This window comes from Silurus aristotelis (genome assembly GCF_946808225.1).
Source record: "Silurus aristotelis genome assembly, chromosome: 28".
Taxonomy (NCBI): Eukaryota; Metazoa; Chordata; class Actinopteri; order Siluriformes; family Siluridae; genus Silurus; species Silurus aristotelis.
Window position 1 is genome coordinate 7,720,354 of NC_139601.1, and position 16,356 is coordinate 7,736,709.

The 16,356-nt window shown below is 39.7% G+C and overlaps 1 protein-coding gene across 3 annotated transcripts in view; it reads left to right on the forward strand.

Moving 5' to 3' along the window:
* cntn2 (contactin 2) overlaps nucleotides 1-16,356 on the forward strand; it is a 41,274-nt gene that overhangs the window by 19,928 nt on the left and 4,990 nt on the right. For 2 of the 3 annotated variants that reach the window (XR_014532237.1, XM_083534075.1), the window contains exons 2-20: nucleotides 252-359; nucleotides 4,439-4,580; nucleotides 4,712-4,887; nucleotides 6,885-6,980; nucleotides 7,060-7,272; nucleotides 7,647-7,749; nucleotides 7,890-8,071; nucleotides 8,376-8,512; nucleotides 9,185-9,314; nucleotides 10,134-10,284; nucleotides 10,548-10,675; nucleotides 11,110-11,285; nucleotides 11,740-11,860; nucleotides 12,245-12,403; nucleotides 13,143-13,292; nucleotides 13,515-13,585; nucleotides 13,728-13,962; nucleotides 14,190-14,305; nucleotides 15,297-15,483. Coding sequence is in view for 2 of the 3 variants with exons in the window: in XM_083534075.1 (XP_083390201.1) it covers nucleotides 302-359; nucleotides 4,439-4,580; nucleotides 4,712-4,887; nucleotides 6,885-6,980; nucleotides 7,060-7,272; nucleotides 7,647-7,749; nucleotides 7,890-8,071; nucleotides 8,376-8,512; nucleotides 9,185-9,314; nucleotides 10,134-10,284; nucleotides 10,548-10,675; nucleotides 11,110-11,285; nucleotides 11,740-11,860; nucleotides 12,245-12,403; nucleotides 13,143-13,292; nucleotides 13,515-13,585; nucleotides 13,728-13,962; nucleotides 14,190-14,305; nucleotides 15,297-15,483 (2,731 nt within the window). In the remaining variant the exon portion in view is untranslated. Of the gene's footprint in view, nucleotides 1-230; nucleotides 360-4,438; nucleotides 4,581-4,711; nucleotides 4,888-6,884; nucleotides 6,981-7,059; nucleotides 7,273-7,646; nucleotides 7,750-7,889; nucleotides 8,072-8,375; nucleotides 8,513-9,184; nucleotides 9,315-10,133; nucleotides 10,285-10,547; nucleotides 10,676-11,109; nucleotides 11,286-11,739; nucleotides 11,861-12,244; nucleotides 12,404-13,142; nucleotides 13,293-13,514; nucleotides 13,586-13,727; nucleotides 13,963-14,189; nucleotides 14,306-15,296; nucleotides 15,484-16,356 lie in introns of all 3 variants that reach the window. The other variant, XM_083534076.1, reaches the window with a different exon arrangement.

The window sequence follows — 16,356 nt, forward strand, 5'->3', positions numbered from 1 at the left end:
GTCAGGGTCAGAATAATTTGAACACATTTAGCTTACTTATGCTGATTTTCAATGATGTTTAACCCCCATTATATATGTTATACAATATACCAAGCATCATATTGTAAAATAAAAAGTAAAAGTTCAATGAACAATTAAGAGCTGTTTGCTCACAGGGTATTACACACAATAATTTTACTATCTATTTTCACAAAGACATTTTGCCCTTTTTTTTTATGTTCTGTGAACAGTTTTATACTTTTTCCTACCAGAAAGAGACGGAATTAGCAGTCACTCAACTGGGTGTGTTCGCTTAGGAAGGATGAAGATCCTATTGTTTCTTCTAGCACTCTGCTCATTGACTTTGAGCTACACTGTGGGTAAGTACACCTCCCATTGTTCCACAGCACAAATCCGACCCGACCGCCTCTGTCTGTCCAAAACCATCACCTCCATCTTTCTTGCAGTATTGAGTACATTTTAGGTTGAATACTACTACAGAGCTTTTAAGCCCAAAATGTAAAATGTCAAGTTGATGACAGGGAATGTGATTTGATTGCATATGTAATTTTTGGAGTGGACTTGTACCGAGTAAGGCCAGACTTTAGATTAATTATTGATTGTGTTATTTTAGGTCAGTGAGCAGAAATGATTAGATTTTCCTGAGGGCTGTCTTTTTTTCAGCTTAGGGGTGAAATATATTAAGCATTAAATGTTAATGACAATGGAGTACTGGTTTGATCACAAATATATTTGTCATTCTAACAGTAGGGAACACTGAATGAACAATCACACAAGCAGTGCCTCATTTACGTAGTGCTAGTGTAAATATATCCCAATAATGAGTCACTGTCTCTTTCAAATTTAATCTTTTCACTATATTGCCCATCAGTGGAGTCTAATCACCAAGTTAATGTAACTTGCTACAGCAGCCTGACAGAATTGTGTTTGGATGTGAGGGCAGGGATTTTGTGGAATTCCATTAGCTGTTGCTGTAAACACAGCACTGAGCTCTAGTGTTATTCCCCAGTGGAGACCTTGCACAAGGAAACAAACCGAATATGAAAATTTTTCTTCTCACTCCTACCTATGTCTCCCTATTCTCTCATCCACCCCAGTTACAGATCCTCCTCATTTCTCACTGTCCCAGATACCAGCTGTCTACTACAGGTCTACTACTGGTCAAAAAGTTGGTGTCACATTTAAATTCCCTTGGTTTGGAAAGAAAATTACATTTGAAAAATGTAAATAACATGAACCTGAGGAAATCTTTTTAATGGAATATCTCTTAGGCAGGTTATATTCAGCAACCTTCATGTCAGTGTTCAACTTTGCCATTAGATAATTAGATCTGTATTAGATAATGAAGGGTTTTCATTTAAAAAAATTAATTGGTAGAAAACCCTGAAAACAGCAGAAACAGCTAAAAACAACTAAAAAAATAAGCAAAGAAGGCTTTCTTTGGGCTAGTTGAGTGTCTGAAGCATCAGAATTTGTGGGTTTGATTTTAACCACAAAATGGCCAGAAATACATCAGTCTATTCTTGTTCTTAAAAAGAAAACCTTTTGCAGATTGTATACATTATTTTGTATTACTATGTTTAAAAAACTGTACAATATTAAGAGAAGTACAGTTCCCGAGTCGGCAAGTTATGATGGTTCAACTTCAAACTTACGACGACGATAGTGCTCTGTAAAATTGTAAAAATATAAAAATTTAGTGCCAGCTTCTGTAAGGGAGAAGGAAGCGCTGCAGGGATGCATGTTGTGTGGCTTAGAGACGCAGCGTCTTGTTCCCTCAGGGAACTAGGGTTACATATGTAACCTAGAGATGTTCCCTTTCAGGAACTCGAGCTGCATCAAAACGCTTTGGGAATGAGCGTCCAATCATGCCAGACTGACTGACTGACCCTGGCTAGTGTGTATAAGCACAGCTAGGTTGAAGGACAGAGGGGCCAGGTGTGGCACTGCGGTCCAGGTTGTAGAACCGGACGAAGGTCAGTGGGGTGGACCAGCCTGCAGCATTGCAAATGTCTTGGAGGGGTATTCCAGAGGACTAAGACTTTGAGGCAGCCACACTCCGGGGGGAGTGAGCTCTAAATGGAGTGGGGAGACCAGAGAACTCATGATGATGCGAAGCCATCAATGATCCATCAGCTAAGGGTCTGCTTATTGGCAGGGAGGCCTCTCCTCGGAGGTCCAGGGACCTTTCCTATGGACTTAGGTGTCCAGTGCGTACTGGGTACACAGCCAGTTCTATTTCTCCTGGTCTGTGGCCAGAGAAGGTAGAGGATAGAATGTCTGTAATCTTACAGGTCATGGGAAGACCGAGGGCACCTTGGGGCACAAAAAGGCACTGGCCATACCTGGATTAAACTCCAGGAAAGAGGGGGCCACAGAAAGGGTCTGTAGATCTCCTATTTTCTTAAGAGAGCAAATAGCTAACAAGAACACAGTCTTGATAGAGAGATGCCTCTGCAAGAGGCTCGAAGGGGGGCTCAGAGGAAGCCCCCAAACGACAGCCAGGCCCCATCCAGGCACTCTAGGTCGCACCGGGGGCCTCAGACTCCGGGTACCGTCAAGTAAACGCATCACAAGAGGTCTCCTGGGTGTAGACCCATGGGTCCTGAGCCACCACTGAAGGGGACTCATGTACAGAAGGCCAAGTAGGATAACACTGGGCTCAACTGCCATGAGTCCTAGCAGTTTCTGGAACTGCTTGACAGTGAGAGGCTGTCCTTCTCTGACCTTCCTGACGGCCATAAGGATGGCCACAATGCGGGCAGGGGAAAGCTGTGTGCACAAAGTAGTCAAATCCCATATGACGGTGAGATAGGTGGTTCTCTGTAATTTGAGCTAATATCAACCAATCAACTTCAGCCACTTTCAGTGCCGGTCCCAAGCCCTGATAAATGGGGAGGGTTGCGTTAGGAAGGGCATCCAGCGTAAAAACATGTGCCAAATCAAATGTGCGGAGGATCTGATGTGGGAGAAGCCAAAAGAAAGTTTTTATCAACCAATGGCTGATATAGTTGAGGATGTGGATGCCCAGAAGTCTAAGGTAGACCACATTGTGTGAAGGTGTGGAGTGAGAGGGCAAGTCCAAATGGAAGAACCTGATACTGGTAAGCTTCTGCCCCAAAAGCAAACCCCAGGAACTTCCTGTGAGAAGGAAGAATGGATACATGAAAGTATGCATCCTTTAGATCTACCGTGAGAAACCAGTCCTCGGATCTGATTGGAGACACGATCTGCTTGAGGATCAGCATCCTGAACCTAAGTTTCACGAGTGAGCGGTTCAGCTAATGTAGATCCAAAATAGGATGCAACCCACTGCCCTTTCTGGTCGCTATGAAGTACCGGATGTAAAACCCGGACTCTCGTTCTGATTGAGGGACCACCTCAATGGCCTCCTTCCGCAGGAGAGTGTTTATTTCTTGTCCCATGACCAGAGCCTGCTTGGTTCCCACTAGAGTGGGAAGAACCCCATCAAAACGGGTCGGACGAGACTCAAAATGAATCAAGAAGCCTCGCTCTGCAGTGAGCAGGACCCACAGAGACACGTCTGGCAGAGCTTTCCAGGCTGCCAGGAAGTCCCGGTCTCGGGGTATCGGTCTCTTGAGACTGACTTCTGGTGTCTAGAAGGCAGCGAGTTTTCCTGGACCACTAAGAGACCGGATGGAGACCGATTAGGATGCTCGCTGGAGCTGGCCGTGCCCTGAAGCACATTCAAAGTTAAAAGTGGCAAAGTTAACGAACCAGGACCTATGTCAGGACAACCACCGAAAATGCTTACTGGTTTATTATCATTATTAGTCTTATTATAATTATTTATTTTATTTTATTATTATTTTAGTGAGTGAGTGCTGGACCAAGCAGATGAGGTTGAGAAAGGGACAAGCCTGTCTCGAAACCCTCTGCGAGGTCCATTTGCGAGCCCAAGGAACTGCTGCGTCACTTCGCGAGCGGAGAGACCAATAAGCAACACATACAGTATCTTGTAAACACATAGCATTAAGTTATATATTGTTTTCTGTGTAACTTTGCCCCTTTTTGATATTTTAACCTCATGTGTTATAAAAGGGTTATATAATAGCTTTCAAAATGTTGCTGTTTTGTGCCATTTTTAACCTTTGTTCTGTTTCTTATCATTTATTTATCCATTTATTCATCATGACTTTATCCTTGTCCAAACTGCATCTGTACCATGAACATTGGAGATTCATCTTAGATAGGGTGCCGGTCTACCTCAGAGTTCAATGCACACAAAATATTATACCTAGGGGCTTTTTTTATATATCAGACATATTTTTAGGAGGTGAAAAGAAGCCTAGACAAAATCCGCACAAGATTGAAGATCAGTTGTTTTTTTTTTTTTTTTGCAACAGCAGCACAGTAACTCTATAAGCAGACATAAAAGTTGAAAAGGACTTTTTTTGTGTGTTTGTGCCCATATCAGGTGGGGACGTGTGTGTTTCGGGTCATGACAGTGGGCCAATGTTTGAAGAGCAGCCATCCAGTTTGATTTACCCAGAGGGGCTGCCTGATGGTAAAGTGACTCTGAATTGCCAGGCGAGAGCCAGTCCTGCAGCCTCCTACAGGTAACAGCTTTCATTTATTACCCTAGATTTATCTAAAATACCAAATAGCAGATATAGCTATACTGATCTACAGTTGAAACAATATGATTGTTTAAACCTTGTTCATGTTCTTGTTTTATGATTCTGCTCAGGTGGCGTGTTAATGGAACAGATGTGGTTATAAGAGAGGACTCTCACTACACTCTGGTGGCAGGGAACCTGGTGATCAATAATCCTCAACATGGCCATGATGCTGGCTCATACCAATGCCTTGCCATGAATCGCTGTGGCACCATTGTTAGCCGAGCAGCTAATCTCAAATTTGGCTGTGAGTTTCAATTAAAATTTTACTTTTGTTTGTCTCACTAAGGGAGCCCTGATGTTTGTATGTAGAAACCTACAGCAGACCGTTTTCCGATCTGAGAGACCTTAAGTCGCCCTCTTTTGAAAGCTAAAAATACTTAACTAACCAATGAACCAACTAAAAAAGCTTTTTTCTATGAGCTTAATTCTCCACTTTTTTTTTTTGTTACTATGGAAATTAATTTAATATTTAGCTTTTCTTGTTTATACAATCCCAATGCAATTTGATAAAAAAAACAGCCATTTTACTAATTTAAACGTCACACAAATCTCATAGACCCATCGGTGTGTCCAGAAGTCAATATATTTATAGTTAAAAATATATATATTTAATTGCTCTCCTACTTGCCGACCAGTGTTGGGCAACGTTAATTTTAAAAGTAATGCATTACAATCTTGAGTTACTCCCCAAAAAAGTAACTTTTTATGGAAAGTAATGCGTTATATTATTTTTGCGTTACTTTTGCGTTACTTGTATCGCTTTCACGCCTTATAGGTGTAACAGGTGTAATATAGATAATTGCCATTAAGAAATAAGTTATTTAAGGGCAAAAGACATGTCTTAAACATTTAAAATGCTTAATAACTTATTAGAGAACAATAAGATGATCGACTAAATTTTGACCACAAGGCTGAACACTTTCCAGTCGCACTCTTCTGTACACTGCTTTTCAATCTGTCTTCGCCGTCAGGAATGTAACTATCGTTCGTGTATATAAGGTTAAGGGTGTGGGCTGCTGTGATGTGGAGGGAGAACATACCTTTCGCTGTCATCTCGTAAAACATCGTGCAATTCCGTAAATATGACCTCATCCTCGTCTACATCATTCTCTGCTTCATCATCAGCTTGAAACATTCTGAACACTTTTACAAAGTTTGCGCTATTATCAGTGACCGTGGCAGTTTATCTTCCCACAAAGAGCAAATGAGCTGTGAATTTGCTCTCTTTCTCCGCTGCGATGGCATCGTACATGTGTCTCCAATGGAAAACTTTTATTCTGAGCAGTCAATAGATCTGCAGTTGTGGAAAGTCGGCAAAAGTTTTCTATATTTCTGTCTCCAATTCCATATATGCAACATTGCATAATGTTGCATATATTCAACATTATACACACACAAACACACACACACACACACACACACACACACACACACACACACACACACACACACACACACATCTGTAGTGCTGTGCTTTGCATGCAGATGTTTTTGTTTTTTTTTAAGTGGTATACATACACATAATCTACACTTAATCAATATTCCCTTCTCCTTTTCCTCGACTATTTCAAAATAATGAGAATACTTCCATCACAGTAATGTAATTCTCTGGTTTGTCATCTCCGCAATGCGCGATTCTACGTGACTACGTTCATTTTAATTCAGTATTTATTTTTTTATGCAAAACAATTTAACTGAAAAGTAACGTGCATTACTTTTTTTTAAAAAGTAACTCAGATATTAATGTGTAAATGTATAAAGTAACGCGCTACTTTAGTCATTACTCCAGAAAAGTAATATTATTACGTAACGCACGTTACTTGTAACTTGCAACTTGTAACTTGTAACTTGTAACACTGTTGGCGACCCCCTGTTTTGGCAAGTGTGCAAATCAGAACTTGATTTAATAATTAACATGACTTATATTACCCCCTTGTTTTAAAAATTAAGATGACAAGCCATTTTTGACAAGACACACTGCTCACGCTGATAAGTATAATGATCAGAAGCAAAATGATCCTTATTATAGAACATATACTGGACACATCTGAAAACATTTTACTTGAGTAAAATAGTAATAACTACTATTTATTCAGTTTAAATAAAAATTTTATTAGTACTATATAAGCTTCCAGATCATGCAAAAATATTACTGCAACATTAAGTCTATAGTCTTGCACTTGATGAGGCAAGAAGCTGGTAATCGAATGCTGGATCAGACTTGTTTTCTGTCTCTTCTAGATCTCCACGATTTTCCCTCAGAAAACCGTAGTCCTCAGACTGTTTATGAGGGAGTCGGGACTTTTCTGGCTTGCCACCCTCCGGCTCACTACCCAGGTATGTTGCAGACACAAAATAAGAATTAAGCCATTTCCACAAGGTGAAGAAAAATCTCATCTGTCTTTTTTTTTTTTAGCTCTCTCTTATCGTTGGATCCTCAATGACTTTCCTAGCTTTGTCCAGCCAGATGGGGGAAGGTGGTTTGTATCACAGGTGACAGGCAACTTGTACCTGGCTAACGCTAGAACCAATGACTCAGGCAACTACTTCTGCCTCACCACCATTAACATGGACATCACCATTAAGAGCACGTTCAGCAAAGCCATTCAGCTCACAGTGCAGTCTGACGGTCAGCACTACTTCTCTGCTTCAACAGAAAAAGTGTCTGTAGTGATATTAGATTATATTCTATCCAGACTTTAACTGTGTTAAAGGTGAAAATACAATTTATTTTTGAAACATTTCTAAGTACATTGCATGCTAGTTGTTCCATCATTTTATTTCTGAGTTTACTGTAACATGTACAAAAATAGCATAGTTCTTTTTTCAGGCTAGTAGTAAGCAAGTAGTAAGTAGTAGTATTAGTAGTTCTGGTATTTGGCTATAGATCATGACTTGTCAATTACTTTATTTTTGTCCACTAATGATCTATGCAATTAGCTTTTTGGAATTTACCTTTTAATTCATTCATTCATGCATTCATAAAATAATTTTTTCTTCCAGCTATCCCAAAGAAGTCAGCCCCAAACATCCGTGTGCGTTTCCCCTCTGAGACGTATGGCTTAGCAGGTCACACCACACAACTGGAATGCTTTGCCTATGGAAAGTAAGTAGCCTTGATCAACATACAAGTAATCCCTGACTAATTTATTATTGCTGTGTATTCTCTAAACAATTTGCTTATATACCAAATTTTAAACCGTGTCATAATTCCTCTTTTTCTGCCTTTTTCTACCTCCCTATAAGTCCTACACCTAAGCTGCGCTGGAGAAAGGTGGATGGAGTTTTACCCTCCAAGGTTGGAGCAAGTGCAGATAGCCCTATCCTGGCCATTCCAGATCTAAGCTTTGATGATGAGGGCATGTATGAATGTGAGGCTTACAGCTCAGAGGGACGGGATACATACCAGGGTCGTATCTCTGTTCAAGGTAAAATAATATAATATTCAAAACCTAATTGTGATATTTTTAGGCAATGTTGTTGCTAGCAATGCATACATAATAAAACACTTAAGGAGTAGTTTTTAGTCTAAATGAACAACTGAAGAAAGTACTGATAGTTATTATTCTTGATAACAATAGTTCTTATCTGTTAAGAATAGTAATTGATGTTCTACTACTTTTTACCTCCCTCTACATTAGTTACTGAGTAGCATGTTAATGTGTTAGTAAGACAGACAAGAAAGTTGTTATATTGTTGTTATATAAATTTTATGTATGTCTGTATGTGTAGCACAACCAGAGTGGCTCCAGGTGATGAGCGATTCAGAGGTGGAAATCAGCTCAGAGCTACACTGGGCCTGCGTGGCTGCAGGAAAACCAAGACCATTAATTCGTTGGCTTCGTAATGGACTACTACTTAGCACCCAGGTTAGTGACAATTAAAATGTTTATTTATTATTGTGTTAATTTAGGTAATGTACTTTCAGTATAAATCTCAGTTTGAGACCTCATATTGTGTGTTATCACTAGAAAAAGCCTCTGGCCTCTGGGTACTAAAGCTTACACTGATACTGAAGCAGTCAAAATTATATATTTAGATCAAATATCATGCCTGGGAAACACTAAGATTTGGCATTAGATAGCTGATACTGTGTGGTGCAAACTGAAACTTCTATCGGTTACACATCTCCCTAAAATTTTAATAGTATGGATTTTGATGTAGGGGGAGTAGTGGCTCCAGCGGTTAAGGCGCTGGGTTGCCGATCGGAAGGTCTGGGGTTCGAGCCCCGGTATCGCCAGCCTGCCACTCTTGGGCCCTTGATCAAGGCCCTTAACCCTCTATGCTCCGGGGGTCCCTTACGAGGGAAATGTCGGAGTGACGTGGGGCCGCCTTCCCGTGGGCTCACCACCTGCAGGAGGGACCGTAAGGGACGGTGCTGTGAGGATTGGGCAGCAGTCGAAGGCGGGGGCCTGCTTAGACTGCTGCCCCCGCGACCCGAATTACGGATAAGCGGGGGAAATTGAATGAATGGATTTTAGTGTTCTGTTGTGAACTATTGAGCATGTTGTCAAAACAAAATTGACTTGATTTGTGTGCAGGATCGTGTGGAGGTGAACAGCGGCCACTTAAAAATCAGCAACTTGGCACTAGAGGATTCTGGGATGTACCAGTGTGTGGCTGAGAACAAACATGGCACCATCTACTATAATGCAGAACTTAGAGTTCAAGGTGAGCAGAAGATCAGGGTTGACAGGTTTTTGTGATAAAAGCTACTTATAAACTAGTACAGTGGTCAATAAAGAATTAATCCTCTTCCAAACCTCAAAACTTTCCAAACTCTTTCATAAACTGTACAATTATGGCATTGCTAAATATTGCATCTTTTTTTATAAAATGAATCAGTATTAAGCTTATGTAAATATAATTAATAATTTCAGATGCATTCACCAAAATAAAAATTCAATATAGCTAACATAGATATCTTTTATATACTGATACACCATTGCATAATTCTTAAAATTTTTATTTTACTTTAGCGTTGTATTTATTGTTTGCATTTATGTTTGCTATTAGGATTGAATGCATCCGGTGTCATTTATGTTGACATGTAAAACGTCCAACCCACAGATGGAAAAACATGGACTTAAAAAAAACCTGGTTTGCTAGTTTAGCACTCTAAACTCGCACAATTGAATGTCATCTCACAATTTTAAAGAATGTGATAAACATTAATCTGCTTGTATTTTTTGATCCCTTGCTGTATCTATTACAAATCCATTTTTACCCATCCAGTCATACCACTTCCCTGGTCGTAGCTGTATATGTGGTTCTATTTTTGTGGTTCGTTTGTCCCTTTTCTCATACTGTGTGATTCCTCTCCTTTTACTCCCATCTCCACTCCTGTCCTCTCCTCTCCACTCCTCTCCTCTCGTCTACTCTACTCTACCCTACTCTTCTCTACTCTCGTCTACTCTACTCTACCCTACTCTTCTCTACTCTCCTTCTTCCCCCTTTCGTTCTGTTCCGTTCATTTGTCCTGGTTCTCAGTCCAGGCTCCAGATTTTAGGCTTAACCCGGTGAAAAAGCTGGTCCCTGCTGCTCGTGGAGGCCAGGTGAAGATGGAGTGTAAACCACGTGCTGCTCCTAAACCCACGCTTTTCTGGAGCCGTGGTACTGAACTCCTCACCAACAGCAGCAGGTAACTTGCCATAATCTCATTTGTCTTTCAAGCATAAAGGGGTGACACAAACACCATTTTAAGAAAGTACATAAACGAAATGCAGAATTACATTTGATTTCATCACATCATTTGGCAGCATTTTTGTTTTTCAAGAAAGGCCAAAAAAATGTGAAATAATATGAAAACTGGGAAAAATTATTGCAGCTAACAGGTTATAAAGCTTAAGCTCCAAGTCATGTGGGTAAAAGAACAGAGGAGTAACATGATGTAACTGCCTGCAGGGTTACAGTCATGCCTGATGGGGTTTTGTGGATCTATAACATCAGCCGTGCCGATGAAGGAAAATACACTTGCTTTGCTGAGAATTACTTGGGCAAAGCCAACAGCACTGGCCATCTATCAGTCAGAGGTACTTTACTTTCATTAACCTGCATGTCTTAATATGCTTAACATAAATGATTTAAACCTAATTAAGTTTGATTAAGTAGTATTTTAGTTAAATTAATAATTGAAATAAAAAAAAGTGTAATAATCACAGAAAAAAACTAATCTAATATGCAACCTTAAAATGGTTGGTCTAGTTTTCCTAAAGATTGTAGCTTCTAGTAAATTAAGTCAATAATTTATAATTAAGAATGTAACATAGAACCAAGATTATGTACGTCATTTTTTACACACACCCCTTATCAGCAAGATCCCTAAGCAAATAACATGGCTTGTATCTAATTCCACATAATATTGCTAATAAAAGAGATCAATCTCTGATTTGTGAAATAGATTTCAAATTAACAGTTTCATAATTGCCTTTGCAGAACTCATCATGTTTTATCCCTTTACAAACAGATGCAACCAAAATTACACTGGCACCTTCCAATGCTGACATCAACCAAGGCGATAATGTCACCCTACAGTGTCATGCATCACATGATCCAACCATGGACCTCACCTTCACCTGGTCCCTCAATGGGATACTATTAGACCTAGAGCAACCAAACGGACACTACCATCGTATAGATGGGGTAATTGCTTTATTAATGTGCTCACTATTATGAGGGATATGTAATCCAATTCAGCATTTTCTTCGCTCTAATTTATGCTTTAATGAAAGTGCAGGCTGCAAACATGCTGTCATTTTCTCAGTAATGATGTGATTCTGTCTTTTGCACACAAATTGTTATGAATTTAAGCAAAACCTTGTTGCACAGAGGTTATGATGAGGTTTATTATGAGATGAGCAGAATTTGCTTTAGTATTTACACATCCCAGCAGCTTTCAAAATGTCTTTTAATGGGATAGGCTTCAAAGTGAAATTGGTTTTCATCTAAGCCTTTTCTGCTCTGCCAATTTTATTTGGTTGTGATCAGTATTCTTAGTGTGACATACTTAAATTAACCAAATAAGAGAATACAATAATAATCCTAAAAGCCAATCTAAAAGCCAAACTGTGTTTCCCTTGCTCATCATGCTCTGCAGAAAGAAACCATCGGTGATCTGGTCATTGTGAACACTCAGTTAAGCCAAGCAGGCACCTACATGTGTTCAGCACAGACAGTTGTAGACAGTGCAGTGGCTTCTGCCAGACTGGTCGTTAGGGGTGAGTTTTGTGTGTGTGTGTGTGTGTGTGTGTGTGTGTGTGTGTGTGTGTGTGTGTGTGTGTGTGTGTGTGTGTGTGTGTGTGTGTGTGTGTGTGTGTGGTTGTTCTTTGAATCTTTTTTACCATACCATTTTATTATATGTTGTTACTGTAGTACTGTTTATATTGTTTACTCTAGTAGAGGGTAAATGCTATCAGTAAACCAAAATTATATAAATAATAGCTTATGCTTCTGTTGAAGAAAACACCATAAAGCACACCATAAAAACACCATGAATTTGAAGCTCTCAGAAAATTGTATATCTCTTTTACACACCCTGTGAATATATGTTGGATAAAATTCTAACAGTACACTCCTCTCTTGCTGTCTCTGTTTTACTCCAGGCCCTCCAGGGCCCCCTGGAGGTTTGGTGGTTAAGAATGTGAATGAGACATCACTAGAGCTACGGTGGAGTCGTGGCTATGACAACCACAGCCCAATTGGGAAATATGTCATCATGGGCCGCTCTGAGCACTCACATGACTGGAGGAGAATGAGGACAGGTAAAATAAACCACTTGTAATTATTTTGGGTTTTAAGTAAGTGAAACTGACCTGCAATTTATTTGGTTTTCAGTTTAATTTTAGTGAACAAAATGAAAAGAGACAAGGCATTGTAAGGCATTTAATGTGCACTCTTTGTTCTTTTTGGGAATAACATACATTTCTATATTTGCAAATATATTATATGTTGCAATTTTATGTGTGTACTCAAATTACATCAGGCAGAAATTGTTTTATAGGATGTACTTTGTTTAATGACTACTATGCAATTGAGACCATTAAAACTGAGATGTTTGTTCTTGTGCATCAGGGACTAATCTAATCAATTATTGTAAAGTAGCCAAAGTAGAGTAAAATAAATAGTGTAAATCCAGAAATATAGATTTTAAGACCTAGAAGTGCCTTTGCTTCACCCTGTCCAGTGTAACATTATGTTTGCTCTAACAGGTTTAAATATAACAGACATATTGTGCCACTCATTTCAGTGCGAGAGCTTTTATCTCCAGCCATATAAAAATGAAATAATTAGACAGGAACAAAACCAAAAATAAATATGTCTTACTCTTAATCAGATCAGCATCATGGCCTAATAAGTTAAAATTGTGCCTGCACAAAAAAAAAAAAAGACCAGAATATTTACGTCCACTTACTGTTGGTCCTAGATTACTGTGTTTTAATTTGCTCTTTGGCATTACATTAATAGTAACAAGATGGCTTTTTCTCATATATTATTCATAAGAACCTGCTAATATTGAGGGCAATGCTGAATCTGCACGAGTGATTGATTTACGACCCTGGATGGACTACCAGTTCCAGGTCATTGCCAGCAACATTCTGGGAAGTGGGGAACCCAGCATGCCTTCACAAACCATTCGCACCAAACAGGCAGGTCAGAAAAACTTTCCAAATTGAAACACATATTTGTCCATATATTATTTATATTTCTATTTAGACAAGTGTAAGATATATTGGATATTTAATAATAAATTAAGGAACTGAACCAATGTACAATCAAAATAGATGGCCTGAGGCCAATAGAAAATACATCCCTTACTTGTGAGCAGTGCATGACTCTTACAGTAGGTGTTTTTTGTTTGTTTTTGTGTTACAGCACCAACAGTGGCACCTAGTGGTGTGGGTGGAGGAGGAGGAGACCGCAGTGAGCTCATCATCACATGGACAGTGAGTGGACAATGTTGTTAAATATTTAATTTATGAGTTGGATTTATTATGTTGCATGCATATATAATTTTAGCACTAAATCACAGCATTTATTTGCATACAGCAACTGTATTATTTTTTTTCCCTTCATTTTGACATACAGCCCATGGCAAGGGAATATCAAAATGGTGATGGCTTTGGCTACATTTTGGCATTTAAGAATTTTGAGGCACCCACATGGATGGTGGTGCGTGTTCCTAATGTGGAGTCTTCACGTTACGTCTACAGTAACCAGAGTCTCACGCCATACTGCCCCTTTGAGGTTAAAATCAAAGCCTACAACAGAAAAGGCGAAGGACCTTTCAGTCAGATAGCCATTGTGCACTCAGCTGAAGAAGGTAAGACATGAGTTACATTTAAGACAGGAATAGAGATGTAAAACATTTTTAGAAGAACATTTTGCTACACTGAATCATTTTCCAAAACTTTTTCATACATCATTATAATTTACATTGCAAATTCATGCCAAAATCACTTAATAAATCTAGAAGGGTGTAATGCTTAACAAAAGTGTCTTATCAAAGTAATTTAAGGTCATTGAACTGAAGACTTTTCTCTCCCTTAGAGCCCACATTGTCACCCCGCAAAAGCAATGCTTCAGCATTAACAGCTTTTGAAATCCAAGTCTCTTGGGAACCCATCCAACACTTAAGCAGCAATGGAGTACTGCGTGGCTATGAGGTATATATATATATATATATATATATATATATATATATATATATATATATATATATATATATATATATATATATATATATATAACTATTTTACTGTGTTGATTTAAAAGGAAGTTAAAACCTGCATAACCCTGTCTTCGATAAAGACTAGTTCAAAGTCTAAAAATACTGTAAATGATTTATATGTGCTGTGGTAGGTATTACGTTTTAATGAACACTAAGCTAATAATGTGTTTCTGGTTAAGTTAATGCAAAATCTAAAAAAGTTAAATGGTTGATATTGGTCTCTTATGAATCAAGTAAGAAGGAGATTTTAGCTGTGGAAAAAAATGCAAATGAAGAGGTACGACATAGAAAACTGTCACAATCAGGACCACGCGGAGGAAGCAGAAGTAAATCAATCATGTCTTTATTAGCGTTTGAACATATACAAGAGTCGAGGAGAAGCACGAACCGTAATGCGGGTACAATCCGTAACGAGGGTATAATCCGTAATTCGGGTATAATCCGGAATGCAGGTATAATCCATAATGCGGGAATAAACCGTAACACGGAGAGAGTCTGCGATGATTGCCTCTATGAGCCGAGGTAGTCAAACCCGTCTAGTGTGCTTACTTAGAAGCGGTACCAGGAGCATGGACCAATGGGGGATACTGGCGGTAAGGAGTCGGGTAGATCACTGTATGCAACGTAGTAGATCCTACCCCGAATGAGGTGGAAACGGGACCCTTTAAAGGCTAAAGGTAATGGAATAGGTGCAGGCGATTAGAGCAGGGCGAGGCTAAGTGAGAGGCTCCCTGACAAAAACTTTATTTATAAAATTTGGTGGACAGAATAAGCACAATGGGACCACATCTTTAAAAAAAAATTAAAAAGCATAAATTGTAACAAAGAAAAACATAGTGTTGTAAAACCTGAAAACTACAGACATGTTCCTGTGTTTCATAACTGTTGACTGAGCTTTTAATTCCTGGTGTATCATTGGTTTGTAGATTCGGTACTGGAGGCAGCATGAGAGGGAAGCTGCAGCAGACCGTGTGCGAACAGCTGGCCTGGAGAATACAGCGCGGGTGACTGGATTAAGACCCAACACACTTTATCACGTCACTGTTCTGGCTTATAACAGTGCTGGCACTGGGCCACCCTCTCCACGCACCACTGTCATCACCAAGAAACCCCGTAAGAACAGAAATTACTGACATATGCAGTATATATATATATATATATATATAGTCAATATTTTGTGTGAGCACCATTGTTATCCAGCACTGCCTTAACGCTCCTGGGCATTGAATTCACCAAAGCTGCACAGGTTGTTACTGGGATCCTCTTCCACTCTTCTATAATGACATCACAGAGCTGATGGATGTTAGACACATGGTGGTCCTCCAAATTCCTCTTGAGGATGCCCCACAGGTGCTAAACAGGGATCGGGTCTGGAGACATACTTAGCCACTCTATCAGTTTCACCTTCAGCTTCCTTAGCAAGGCAGTCCTCATCTTGGCGGTGTGTTTGGGGTCGTTTCAGTTCGGCCCACTTTCTGAAGAGAGGGCATCATTTTCTGCTTTGTCACAGTACATGTTATAATTCATGTTTTCCTCAATGAACTGTAGCTCCACAGTACCAGCAGCACTCATGAAGCCCCAGACCATGATGCTATCACCACCATGCTTGACCGTAGTCAAGACACAATTGTCTTGGTATTCCTCACCAGGGTATCGCCACACATGCTGGACACCATCTGAGCCAAACAAGCTGATCTTAGTCTCATCAGACCTCAGGACATGGGGTTAGTAATTCATGCTCTTGGACAGTTTATCTTCAGCAAACTGTTTGTGGGCTTTCTTGTGAGCCAGCCTCAGAAGAGGCTTCCTTGTGGAATCACGACTATGCAAACCAACTTGTTGCAGGGTGTGGTGTATGGTCTAAGCACTGACAAGTGGACCTTCTGCTTCTGCAACCTCTAAAGCAATGCTGCAGCACTTATGCGTCTGACGCACAGCACGACGACTCAACTTCTATGATCAACCCCTGCGAGGCCTGTTCCGAGG